The 13960-nt window shown below is 37.5% G+C and overlaps 1 protein-coding gene across 1 annotated transcript in view; it reads left to right on the top strand.

The window, feature by feature from the left end:
- The window catches only part of Stk17b (serine/threonine kinase 17b), a 32543-nt gene extending 19694 nt beyond the window's left edge, over positions 1–12849 (top strand). Inside the window, exons 4-8 of the mRNA XM_021159643.2 lie at positions 2351–2495; positions 4261–4387; positions 5796–5844; positions 7283–7462; positions 10615–12849. Of these exons, the coding sequence (XP_021015302.1) occupies positions 2351–2495; positions 4261–4387; positions 5796–5844; positions 7283–7462; positions 10615–10897 (784 nt within the window). The 3' untranslated portion in view covers positions 10898–12849. The remainder of the gene's footprint in view (positions 1–2350; positions 2496–4260; positions 4388–5795; positions 5845–7282; positions 7463–10614) is intronic.
- The last annotated feature ends 1111 nt before the right edge of the window (positions 12850–13960 follow it).

Genomic DNA, 13960 nt, shown 5'->3' with positions numbered 1-13960 from the left:
CTTCCTTCCTTCCTTCCTTCCTTCCTTCCTCCCTCCCTCCCTCCCTCCCTCCCTCCCTTCCTTCCTTCTTCCTTCCTCCTCCTTCCTCTTTCTTCTTTCTTTTTTCTTCTTTCTTCTTTCTTCTTTCTTCTTTCTTCTTTCTTCTTTTCTTTGCTATTCTTTAAAGCCAAAGTATGGCCCACTATGCCATTTAGTCAGAGTCAGAGATACAGAGGAAGATTAAATCCGTTTGCCTCTGTTTATATTCAGGGTTGGGATTTCATCTTATAAAACTCTTTAAAAATAATTTTTAATTACAAAAAAGGTTTGCATAATTTAGAACTCAAAGACACATAAAAAGTTTGGTGTGGTGTGTGTGTGTGTGTTATAGAAATAGGTCCTAGTTCATTATAAGCATATAAGCATACATGTTGTATCACTGCCATGTCCATAGACCCATATATGGCTAAATTCCAAAGAACTCCATTGTATGGCTTTTTTTTTTTTTTAAGTTATTTTTTTTTTTAATTCAGCCTATGATACATAGGTGGAGCTTCAGGGCACATTTCTGGAAGTTATTGCGAGCTCACAGAATAAATGTGTGTCCAACTATATATAGTATCTGAATCTGTTTTGAGTTACTGCATTTGCTAGCTTTGTAAATATCTGTAAACTTTATTTAGTAATTAATATTTCTAGGAGTTTTGATAGGTCTATTGTGTTTTTGTATTTTCCTGTTTTGCCTCAATTTAAACTTTTTTAAAGTCAAATTATTTACTTTTATAAATTAAACTGAAGTCCTTGTAATCACCTTGTACAAAGATCTTTTATTTTTATCAAAATATATAGCCCACATAAAAGTATTTCATTCCAATTATAGCATAACCGTGACTATTTTAGCCCTTTCTTTGACTATTTGAATAAAGAAGTGTTACTTTCTAGAAGGTGGTATGGTTGCATCTTTTTATAGATTGAGGAGAGATGTTGAGACTAGTCTAGTCACTGTCACTCTGTGATGTGAAGACCTTGTTCCCGCTAAGTGATTTGGAAACATATGCAGGTAATTAAGGAAAACACCTAAAAGTCCAATCAAAGAGAATGTGTTTCCTAAATAGGCATATGAAGTTTTTAATAATGCTGAATTTTGAGCAAACTAAAATTAATTATGGCTTACACTCTTTAACTTTTTGAAGACTATATAGCAAAAGCTTCCCTTGAAACACAATAGCTTGAAAGGGGAACTTGCCTATAATTAACAAGGAGTAACTTTGCCTTTGTAAGATACCCTTTTTTGTTAGGAAATTACAAAGTTCTTTCAATTAAATATGTCATTGTAGAAGACATTTTAAAAGTCCAGGCGCTAGCTAATTTAACAGCAGCCAGAATGAATTCTTTATTTCTGTGACACAGCTGTGAACATCCTGGTGACCTGTGTCTTGCTTTGTATGATTTTCTCAGTTCATGGTGTATTCTATACCTTGTAAAGTGCCTAGCAAACAAGTTTCTGAAAACCTAGCGTGTCATCTTTTTATTTCTTACTTTCTTAGAATTGTATTCGCAGTATTATAATTGCATTTGCAGTATTATGATTGCTAATCATATCTTGGCACCATTGCAGATATATAGTAGGCCAATCTATTTTTGAGTGGGATTTTTAGTTATAGTAAATGGTTTTAACCAAAAAGGAAGGGGTAAAGGTATATTGCCAGCCTACACTATGGACTTCCACTTCTTCAAGACACACCAGGGAAGGGTGTGGGAGGTAAACACTGATGCACAGATAAAGTGGCCAGTATATTAAATATTCATAAAGATAAATTTATTTCTTTTTCAGATTGCACGTTTCCTATCTTGCCTTCCTATGCCTGATTTTGTAGTCTACTAATATAAATGCAATAACTACTAATATAAATGCAACAGTGATGTGAAATTTCTGATACTTAGACTGCCTTATCATGATACCTCAAGTCAGATAATAAAGTTAGTTTCATGAATTTTCATGTTTTGAATGAGTGGAGTAGGATTGAAGTGAAGTGTATGTCATTGGTGCCTTCAGACATGTTCCTTACCAGCTGAGAGTGTTTCCTATGTTGTCATGAAGCAGTGCCAGCAGCAAATCCTTCCCTTGGAACACTGCGTACAGATTAATCAGTACAGCTTGCAGCTACATTGGTGCTTGGAACATTCAACTTGGAACTGGAGTTTGAGAGCAGTGAATCCTACTTACAACATGTTTCTTAGTCTTGACAGACAGAGATGGTATACATGACATTTACATGGCTGTGTGGTTTTCACTTAATAGGTATACAGTATTTAAAGGTTATTTTTTAGGTAAATGATTTTAAAAGGTTCCATTTGAATTTTCTTTCAGTGCTGCGGGTGGAGAAATTTTTAACCTGTGTTTACCTGAGTTAGCCGAAATGGTATCTGAAAATGATGTTATCAGACTCCTTAAACAAATCCTTGAAGGAGTTCATTATCTACATCAGAATAACATTGTTCACCTTGATTTAAAGGTATGTTAATGTGATTTAAACTAACACAACATTAGTGTCCCTTCTGTGTTCTTGGAGGTTCAGTGTTAGGGTGCTGTTGATACAAACAAGTTGTATTGTGGTCCTCTAGACTACAGTGGGTGCCCTCTGCTGTGTGAGCTGTGTTAACTGTGAGTTGTGTATGACCTGTGAGCTTTGTATTGCAGACAGGAAAAGCTGCATGTGGGATAAGCTTGAGTTAAAACCTATCACTCTTATACTAGTTGCTACAGTCGTCCTGCTCCCCTGCTCCTAGAGGCCAACCCAGACCTTTCCTAGCAGCGCCTCCCTTTGAAGAGAGTGGTGCTGATTGCTGTCTAATGCGCTCTCTTTGCTCCTCATTCCTCTGCCCCAGATCTCACTTACCTTCTCCAGAGCGCCATGGCCTTTGTCAGAGTCCTACCCTAGTCCCCAGAACCACCCGCGCCATGCTCTCTGCTAATGCTGTTCTTCCTTGTCTTTCTCCACAACTACTCACCGACTTTAAAGTCTGAAGGAACCTGTCTTGTGTTTGTTAAACAATGGCCTCTGCTCTGCCTATACAGTTTGTCTGTATGAGCCTTTGGGTTCCTTTGCCACTTTTATAACATAATTCCAAAATCACTGCATGCCATAGCTCAGGCTTATCTCTGATTTCCAAATCTTTTTCCAACTGTGGTTTCAATTTGAATCCATTTGAAAGTTCTGTAAATACTTTAAAATGTACAATGTCCAGCTGTCTCTTCTATCCCTTAAGAAAACAACCAAAACCGAAACCAAACACACAAAAGCCAGCAACAACAAAAAACCAGTACCATCTGCATTTGTCCCTCGTGGAGAGGAAGGAAAATTTTCCAGTCCAGCCTCCCCACTGGCTCTCCTGTAATGACATGAGTGGGAAAAGGGCAACAGAGTAGGTACCAGGGTGATTATCTCTGACCAGCGAATTTTTGGTCTTTGTCTTGATCAAGGCAAAGTGACTCATACAGCACTTGAAATAGGGATAGCCTGTAAACCTGGTTTTTAATACCATAACCATGAAGCTGGCAACAGAGGTGACTTGTCTCTTCTAGTAGTCTCTTGTCACCCAGTTAAGACTGTTAGGGTTTTTTGTGCACAGACTTTGATCAGCACTTCTACACTTACAGTGGGCTCTGATAGGACACTTTGTCATAGTCTGCACCTGCAACAATAAAGTCAAATCATATGCCTCAAGGAAACAGTGGAGAATACACACCTCTTAATGTCTAAGCTATAAACCTTGGGAGAGTCAGGCCCAGCTCATCTAAAGCCGTCACATGATTCAGAATCACTTTCTACTCTGGATGGGATATGTATGCTAATTCTTTCATGCTTACTCTGCTATCAGACAGGCCTTTTTAATTTCCTATAAGACTTAGCTTGAGCATCATCTCTATTGCAAAGACTTCATGGGCTTGGCTCTCTCTCTCTCTCTCTCTCTCTCTCTCTCTCTCTCTCTCTCTCTCCCCGTGTGTGTGTGTGTGTGTGTATGTGTACACGTGTGCTTGCCACTTCAACTTTTCATGGGCAGAAAACTAAAAACTAAAAGTCCGTGACTGTGAATTTCCTCATCATGAAATATGTACTCTTCCTAATTGGGAGTTCAGTGGATATTGGGATAAAGTATCTAAGAAACGTGTAAGTTCTAAGCAACAGGTTCTACTCAATTTATCTTTAATCTAGGATAATAGGATAAGTATCCTCCTTCATTGTCTATTGCTTATCACCTTTTATGTGCTTTATTTAGCCACAGAATATACTTTTGAGCAGTATATACCCACTCGGAGACATAAAAATTGTAGATTTTGGAATGTCTCGAAAAATTGGGAATGCAAGTGAGCTTCGGGAAATCATGGGAACACCTGAATACTTAGGTAAGAATTCCATCTTATTTTTTATACCATTTTGAATTCTTTAACAGTTTGTTTTATGATAGAGGTGTAGCTCATGAGGTAGAGTGCTTGCTTAGTGCCAAAAATAAACCGGAAAGCCCTCACCTATTTTAGATTACACAATACTAGGACTCACTTGATTCAGAATTTGAATGCATTCAAATTGGTTTATGACTCATTAGATGAGTTATAGTGAATACAGGAATATGTAAGCATTTGGAACAACTCACAGGACATGGGCTAAGTATAAACGTATAGTACGTGTTTATACTGGCTTTGTATGTAAGGAGAAGAGGAAAGCATAAGAGGGAAATCAGTAGCAAATTGGTAAAAGATAGCGATGAGAGAAACAGAGCCAAGTAGTCCGAGAGCCTCTGAGGTCGCTGCAATGGCTCTCACATCTGCTTCTGTCTGTTCCTGGCCCGAGTGAGCTGTGTGCAGTGCAGCCTTTGGTTTCACAGGGGCCGTTCAGTGTTTGTCGCTGTTGTTTTCAAATGTGAGGGTTTCTAATAGGACTGTTAAGAGGCTTCTGGGCAAAAGGATACCAGAAAAGATGATGAGATCATCTAGGATGATGTACTAAATTAACAAATTTGATTACTCATACAACACACTCTTAAGATGTGTGAAAAGCATATAAGCATCAAATATTTTGAGATAGCTATCTTTTTTTTTAACCTTTTGTTATTATTCAGATGAATATTTCCATTGAAAAGATAATGGCAAACAGAACAGGTCTTATGAGCTAGGCAGTTATATCCCAGAAATGAAAATCGCTAACTCTTGAATGCTAATATGGCTATAGTGTCCTGTACTACAGAGTTATTTATAGTTAATAATAACATAGTTCACAAAAATATACAAAAAGGTCATGTGTAGCTTGGGAACACTGAACATATATAATTCAAAGGTATGAATCATGAGAATGTTAGAGGTGAGAAAGTTCTTTTTGGAGAGATGAAAACATGATAAGAACATGGTCTATTTTACCCTTAAGAGATAAGCTTACATGAAGCCAACAAGATAATATAAGATAATATAAGTTAGTAAAAAGCAATAAAACTGCACTTGTAAAGATTGTGCTCCTGCCATTTCATTTCTTCCTAACACTTTTCCTGAGGTCATCTTGGATGCACGGGCTCTCCTGCTGCAGAGCCTCAAGCTCCTTTAGGACAGCACTGGCTTGGCCCACTGCCCACTTCTTCATAAGATTTTCAAATATTAAATATGTCTTAATATCTAATTTCAAAGTAATTAAAACCCTACTAAATTTCTATTGAGTTTATATTACTCTGCCTTTTATGACAAATTAAGTTCTAATTTAATGTGAGGTGATAATCATGTTTTAAAGTTTGCCTATGCTGAGCCTTAATTTAATTTTCTCTTTCAGCTCCAGAAATCCTCAACTATGATCCCATTACCACAGCAACAGATATGTGGTAAGACTCTACTGGTGACCTAAGTAACCATTTTTCAAAATTGAATAATATATATTTAGGTTTTAGAAAAGAGCTTGAATATTTTTATGGATTCTTTGTGAATGTCACATCACTCACCCCAGTCTCACTCATCTCTGCATCCCCTCATCTCTACCCATCTCCCTTACAACCTCCTCCCTAAAATAAAACACACACATACAGACAGACAACAACAAAGCATAGAAAACATCTCATTGTGGAAGCTGGAGTGTGTCCCACAGTATATCCCTCTGTCTTCATATCTTCACTTGCAAATGTTCATTGCAATGAGTCATTGGTCTGGTTTGAGGTCTCTGGCTTCCATCAATATTGGATCCTCACTGCGACACCTCTTGGTTATCTTGTTGTTGCCCTGTGTTATGGAAATCCTGCAGTGTTGGGACAGCAGGACTGAACTGACCCTTTCAGGCTTTCCAACCATTCACAGATGATACAGATTTTGGGGTGGGCCAATTCAGATAGCTGACTTGGCTAGCCCAGTGACTCTCCTAAAGCTTTCTTTCAAAAATTTTATTCAAAAGATACCATTGAAGAATTTTTACCTACTTTTCAGTAAGCTTTTGAGCCAGAGACATAGAAATAGAAACTCCCTCCCATTGATCGTCTCAGTTGAGTAAGAGTGAACCAGCCTGTATCAGTGACACACACTCTGTAGTCAAGTAAATTGCTCAGGAAGCTAGGATGACACATCAGTCAAAATATGAGGCCCTGCCTAACTATGCCAGTCTAGAAAAGTTAAGCATTTGCTGAACAGAATGAGGTCAGAAGCACAGAGAGGCTTAAGTTTTTAAGGGTTCACCTGTAGGGAATAATGGGGTTTGCAGCCATCTCAGAGAGACCTTCACAGGGGGAAGCACAGGTATTGGCACTGGAACTTCTGTTGAGACCAACTGACTTCGTAGTCCAAGTGAAGAGTTTAGCCTTATTGTCTTTGAAACTAATGGGTTTGTAATGGTACAAAAGGTCTGATGGCTAAGTCCAGGTGTAAAGCATACTGTGCTGATTTGTTCTGGTTCCTGGCCGGCCTTGCTCTTGCCATATTTATAGCTTTGAGAAGTTCTACCCATCCAGCTTTGTGCTTTGTCAGACTTGTAGCCTTTTTCACAGAACCCTGGCTCTCATGGGGCAGACCAACAAGTGTCTGTACTGAAGGCTGTAGATAAAATGATATTTTCAGTGGATTATGTTTAAGTCATATGTAACATATCTGTGGACTCCCTGTTCTCTTGGTGAGGCAAATGTAACACAACTATTTTTGTTTCTATGGTACAGTAATCTCTAGAAGTCATTTTAAGTATTTTTTAAACTTTGCCAGACTTGTGGACTATTAATTGTACTGTCTATAGATACTGTTAAATTAATGCATTTTAAGTTTCCTTCTCCCTCCTTTGTTTTTCAGGAATATTGGCATAATAGCGTATATGTTGTTAACTCATACATCACCATTTGTAGGAGAAGATAATCAAGAAACATATCTGAATATTTCTCAAGTGAATGTAGATTATTCAGAAGAAATGTTTTCGTCAGTTTCACAACTGGCCACAGACTTCATCCAGAGCCTTCTAGTAAAGAATCCAGAGTAAGTAATGGCCTTATTTAAATGCTATTAAAAACAAATAGCATGTGCCTGCTAAAGATACATTCTACACAGAAATGTCAGTTATGTCTGTTTTATCCCGTGTTTGGAAACTTGGGAGATTCGCAGGAAGTTGAAGGGAACTACTAGGAAAGCAGGTGGGGTTATGGGGAAGCAGCAGGGTGGGGGGTGTCTCAGTAATAAAGCCTATTATGTGCATGTATAGAATTATTTCAGTGAAACCTATTTTATAAAATTAAAAAATGACAGTAAAATAAAATTACTGTTAAAGTCACAAGAAAGGTACATTTTAAGGTTATATAAAATTATACATTGATAAAACGTAAAGAAAGTTGATATAAAAGTCCATTAAATAGCAAATATGTAACTATAAGCAAAAAAAAAAAAAGCCATAAACTTACAACAGGAAGTTTAGAATGAACGTAAGATTTAAAGTAAATGTTTTCTCAACCAACTGCTAATCCATGGCTTACTACAATGGGATGTCAGTGTGAATGATTTCTAGTTAAATTGGTCTGTTACATAACAGGCAGAATTTACCGAACACCAGATCTTAAAGGAATAAATGTCTACTCATGAGTGGCTTCATTTTATATGTAAGAATGTTCAAATTTTGATTGCTTAAAAAAAGCAGACATCCTGGAAGTAGAGTCTCTTTCACCCTGGCATGCACTAAACATGCAGTGCATCATAGAATTAACTGAAGAGAGGACTGGACCCTTGCTCCAGACCCTTGATTATTGGCAGTTTGGAGGCTATGAAAGGCACAGCTCTTGTTTAAGAAGCCCTAGAGCTGCAGCTGCAGGCCAGCGGTCTTACTTTCTAGACTTCTCATTTGACAGATGCTCTCCTCGAGGACACAGTTTCTTACCTGCAAGACAAAAAAATAGGTTTCTGAATATTTTATTGGATTACTTTAATTCCAGACAACTCTTTCAAGGTATATATTAGACATAAATACTTATTTTATATAAAGAGTAATATGGTTTCTGTTTATAAGCCATTTTTGTTTTCTTAAATAGTCTTTGCCTATGTTCTAAATTTTCTATAACAAACACATTATAACACAGAAACAAAAGATTAGAAATATCTATCTACCAAGTGATTACTGTTTAATCTTTGAGTTTATAGATGTTTTCCCTTCTTTTGAATAGCAGAAAGTGATCTTAAAATTCAAAGTTTTGGCTAAATATCATTGAAGACTACCTTTTCAAGATTTTTTTGGTTTTTCGAGACAGGGTTTCTCTGTATAGCCCTGGCTGTCCTGGAACTCACTTTGTAGACTAGGATGGCCTCAAACTCAGAAATCCGCCTGCCTCTGCCTCCGCCTCCCGAGTGCTGGGATTAAAGGCGTGCGTCACCACGCCCGGCTCCTTTTCAAGATTTAAGTTGCTGTTTTAAAGCATAAATGCTGAAAAATTAGTTATTGATTTATAGTTCCTCCAAAGGTTTTCCAAATTGAAAGAATTTGAAAATAATGCAAGTCTTTATTCTATAATACAGGAATCTAAAAATCTAGAGCAGCTAGACAGGCAATAATTGTCATTGGCTAGTGTTTTCCAAGTTGTACTTCCAAGAAGGTATCTATGGGAATAGTTATCTTTTCTGTCTCGCCTTACTCAGCATGGATTCTATGGGTGAGTGTGAAGCCAAATGGTAGAGTTTCCTTCACTTGTGTGAAGCCCTAGGATCGATCCCCAGCACTGAAAACTAGTTTGTATAACAAAGATTAAGGAAGAAAAGTCAAAATTCAAAAGGTACATCCTGAATACTATAAAATCTTAATTATTTTCTATAATCTTCTAGAAGGTCCTGGTATTTTTGTGTATTAGAGGTAATTAGGAGGAGACCTAAAACAATGTTTCAAAATACTTTGGAGATGGTCAACTAATTACCTAGAAAGCCTTTCCTTAGTGTTCATTAGGTCATGTTTATAACATCAAGATTTTGGAAGCACCAATAGGTATCTGCTTAGACAGATTGTGGTATACGAGGATGGAAGAGTGATAAAATACCTTTAATTCTGTATTCATGTAGAAAGGTAATTAAGGTGTATTATCTACTTTGAGCTACCACCTCACCAATCAGAGCTGCTATCATCAAGAAACCAGATAACCCATGTTGGAAAGGATGTACGGATAGAGGAATCCTTATTCGTTGCTTGTGAGAGTGCAAATTAATATTGTGGAAGTCAACTTGTAGGTTTTTTAAATTCAAAATTAAATAGTATATGACTCGGCTATATCTTATCTGGACATAGGCCCAAAGGAACTCTATATCCTACCATAGAAATATTTGTCTATCTGTGATTACTGGTGTTTTATTTATAGTAGAAAGGAAATAGAACCAATAGAAATGTTTATCAATAGGTGAATGGTTAATGAAAGTGTGGTACATACGCAGAATGAAGTATTACTCAGTTGTAAAAAAAAAAAAATCATGAAATGTGCAGGAAAATGGGGGAACTTAGAAAGTCGAACATTGAGTGAGGTGCCTCAAACTAAAGGGAAAGACCCGTATGTTCTGCGTCATATGCGGATCTTAGATTATAATATATACATGTATAAATGTGCAGAGCTCAAAGTGTATGTATGGTCTAACATCTAGAAAGGAGAGCAAGACAGGGTGCTACTAAGTGGTGAGGAAGGGCGGAATGCAGGCTAAAGACATGAGTCATGAAAGAGGACATAAGGTTAACTGTTTATCTAGTTTCAACCCTGTCACAGTTCTCTTTCCTTTTCATGTGTGTCAGTGTGTGTGTCTGTGCACATGTGATGGATAAGTGCATAAAAATGTAGCTGACAGTGAAAGTGTAAACCCTAGGTGAAGCCCTATGACTTCAGCATGCCATTCTAACTATGCAGAGAGATGAGTAGTTTGTGACTGGGCAAATGTTTGTTAGAATGGCTACTTAATCTACCTGCATGATGTCTTTATTTGTGAACTCATTACAATAATTAGAAGCATGTGAAATAGCCTGCTTTATACATAAGCATTTAATAAGTCAGCTGTATCTCTCATTCTGCTTGGACTTTACTGTGCATGCTGTCTTCATGCTGATTTTTAAGTGTTCTTGGAAGACATGCTCAGCTTACCTTGAGCACTCACCTTTCCTTCTCTGTTTTCTGCCAAAGGAAAAGACCAACAGCAGAATCCTGCCTTTCCCACTCATGGCTGCAGCAGTGGGACTTTGGAAGCTTGTTTCATCCTGAGGAAACTTCAGGCTCCTCTCAAATTCAGGATCTGACCCTCAGGTCCTCTGAAGAGAAGACCTCCAAGTCCTCCTGTAATGGAAGCTGTGGAGCCCGGGAGGACAAGGAGAACATCCCTGAAGATGGCAGCTTAGTTTCTAAAAGATTTCGATTCGATGACTCCTTGCCCAGCCCCCATGAACTCGTTCCAGATTTGTTCTGTTAGCATTTTTCTCTGTGACTCATCTGGACTGACTCAGAAATTTGAAATCTTCTCTGGTGTGAGATTGCATTTGTAGCTTCATATGTTATGTTTATATTATAAATGCACTTCTGCTTAGAAGAACTTAAGGAACAGTTTAAATGCTAGGCTTCTGTTAGCTAGCATATCATTTCTTGTCCTGAAATTGTTTTGCAGAGGAAAATATTTAAGTATATGACAAAAAATGTAAATTGTGTTTAAGAGAACACATGCAACTGAAAGAACTCAAGTTCAGTCAAACTTATAAAATGGGTTATATTATGGTTAGTAAAGGTTGAAAAAAAATGAAAACAGGAAAGGTAGGCCCTATACCATAACTCTATTACAGAGAATCTGTTTGGGGAAATGCTGTCAAGGGTAAACCACAACATATACTGCTTTATAAATACTCCAGAGAGAGTTTATAATTGAAAGTATTTCCCAGTTACCAATAGCTTGAAACTGTAAGATTTTCTTTGTGTGCCATGTGCTCGGTGAGAGGACACAGTCAACCAGAGCAGGGTTGATCCAGGCTGTTTCTCTGCAAACCGAGTCAAAACTCGACATCATTTCCAGCTCATGTATTTTGTACTTGCATCATATATCAGATCTAATAAGATCTGGAAGATGGATATGCAAATAAGAGGACTTTGTCCTCTAGAATGATTAGAATAGAGGAGAATTGGATAGTACATAATATGTTCTAGTTTCAGTCAGACATATTCATAAAGGGAAATGTTAAGTTCAGGCAGCTGACTTAGTGTTGGATGTCTCCTAAGTCTCAGGATAGAAGCCCATCATTAGAGCATAGGCGCTTCAGGAATGCTTGTGTAAGTGAGGAGGTGTGACATGCAGCTATCTTTGGGCTCCTTGTGTGTGTGTTCTGCTGGACACAACACATGAGAGTGTTCAGTGTTGTCCGTGGTCAATATCTATGTTCAGTCCTGATGGGAGGGGCCTAGGGACTGCTTTGGAGATTTCCCACTGGTATCCATTTTAAGGTCTGTAATAATGTCATGCTAAGATAACAGATCTCATAAATATGCTACTCTATCAGACTCCATTGCCAAAACAAATTAAAAGCCTGCGTATTGAAGTGGGTGTTAGTCTAACAACCTGTAAATTCTTGAAATTGTTACTAAAATTCCAAATTCTTTAGATAACTTTAAACTATTTAAATTGAGCATTGATGTCTTTGTTTGATTAAGGTTGAGTTCCTTTATATCTGTTATTTTTAAAGGAAAAGTTGTTTGCCTTTTGTATATGTGTGTGCATATGTGTATGTGTACAGGTATATGTATATATGTATTGATAGATAAAATACAGCCTTCAAACAACTTCATGTTAGATATTCTTTCCTTGTGTATTATGTTCAACTCAGGTGCCAAAAGAGCCCTCTTATCTGAATAATAAGTGTGCCCATACATTCTTTAAGAAGTAGTCTGTTGGTCCAAGAAGCCAAACACTGAAGATGCTAAATTTAACTCTTGTGTTTCTGAAATTGAGAAGCTGTTGGTAAATTATTGATTACTTGTATACTTTCCATCAGTGTTAACTCAGGCAATGTCATTAGTCTGTCATTAGGAAATGTGGTTACTTTCCCAAACAGTGATATTTTATTGTAAAACTTTAAAAAGTATTATGCCACTCACCAAAAGTAAGCATTTGAAAATTTAATTTTAAGTCATTTGTTTAAAACCACTTTTTATTGTCTATATTTTTTTTTTCTGAGGAATCCTGAGATAGTTTGTGTGTTCCCCTTCGTTAATGGGCTACCAGGTTGTAAACTCCCATACCTTTCCTTGGGACATTGCTTATTGTAAAAGAGTAGCTAGTGGTTGCACACAATAAAAAAGCAGTCTTTCCATAAAAGCAAATTTACAAAGTCCCCATGTTGAAGTGTGGCAATAAATGTCTTCTGAGAGAGTTAATCTGAAGCTGCCTTAATTTACTCTTGTCCCCACCAAGGTTGAAGAACAAGTTTATTAAGATGTGTCATTTGTCCTGATGCTGGAGAGCCCCTCTGAGCATCAGGCATACCTGAAGTGTGATAGCCCACAAAACTCAAGTTGCTGTTTTGGATGGATCTGCATGGATGGAACCTGTGGTGCACAGAAGGCAATGGGATTGTCCTTTTAATTACTTCCCCAATGAGTGTACCCAGTTAACAGTGGAATTCTAACCACACTGGAGATTAAGCAATCTCTAAGGACTTAGAAGGAGTCAGCTTTACTTGTGGAAAATGTCAGCTGAGCCAGGTGTCTGGTAATAGATTTTTCAATGTTTTTCATTGCTCCTTTGTTTTGGATGGGTTACAAATGGTTCATAGGCTGGAGTTTAAATAACCTTCTAAGAAGCAATTGCAAATCTTGGCACTTTAGAACTATCTATTTCTGCTAGCCTGAAATGTCATCACCATCTAAGGATGGTGTCCTATTGTTGTTTAAGTGCTTGTACTTCATAGAAAGTCTGCATATAACCTTACTTAAATGTACTGCTGTTTCGAGGCTATATATTAACTTTGAACTGGTTGGAAATAGTAGTCTATGCTTGGAATGCCAGCACCAGAGAGATGGTAGGAGGACCATCTACATATTCAAGGCCAGCCTAGTCTGTATAGTGAATCCTAGACTAGTCAGACTACCTAGTGAGACCTTATCTCATAAAATCAAAAACAAACAAAAACCTATGCTTATCATTAGTGCTGAGCTCATGGCTAAAAGTATCAACTCCTGAATCTGGCCTGTCTAACACTAAATCTCTCTACAAGGCACATCACAGTCCTCTGATATAAGGACCAGCACACAGAACAGCACTTCAGTATGTCAACATTATGTTAAACTGAAATCAGTAATGGAATGTCAATTTTCTTTGGCATTTATTTATTAGATATTTTCTTCATTTACATTTCAAATGCTATCTCCAAAGCCCCCTATTCACTCCTTCCACCCTGCTTCCCAACCCACCAACTCATGCTTCCTAGCCCTGAATTCCCCTGTACTGGGGCATATGATCTTCTAAATACCAAGGACCTCTCCTCCCATTGAT

Source organism: Mus caroli, chromosome 1 (assembly GCF_900094665.2).
Source record: "Mus caroli chromosome 1, CAROLI_EIJ_v1.1, whole genome shotgun sequence".
Classification (NCBI taxonomy): domain Eukaryota; kingdom Metazoa; phylum Chordata; class Mammalia; order Rodentia; family Muridae; genus Mus; species Mus caroli.
This window is presented reverse-complemented; position numbering and strand designations above follow the sequence as displayed.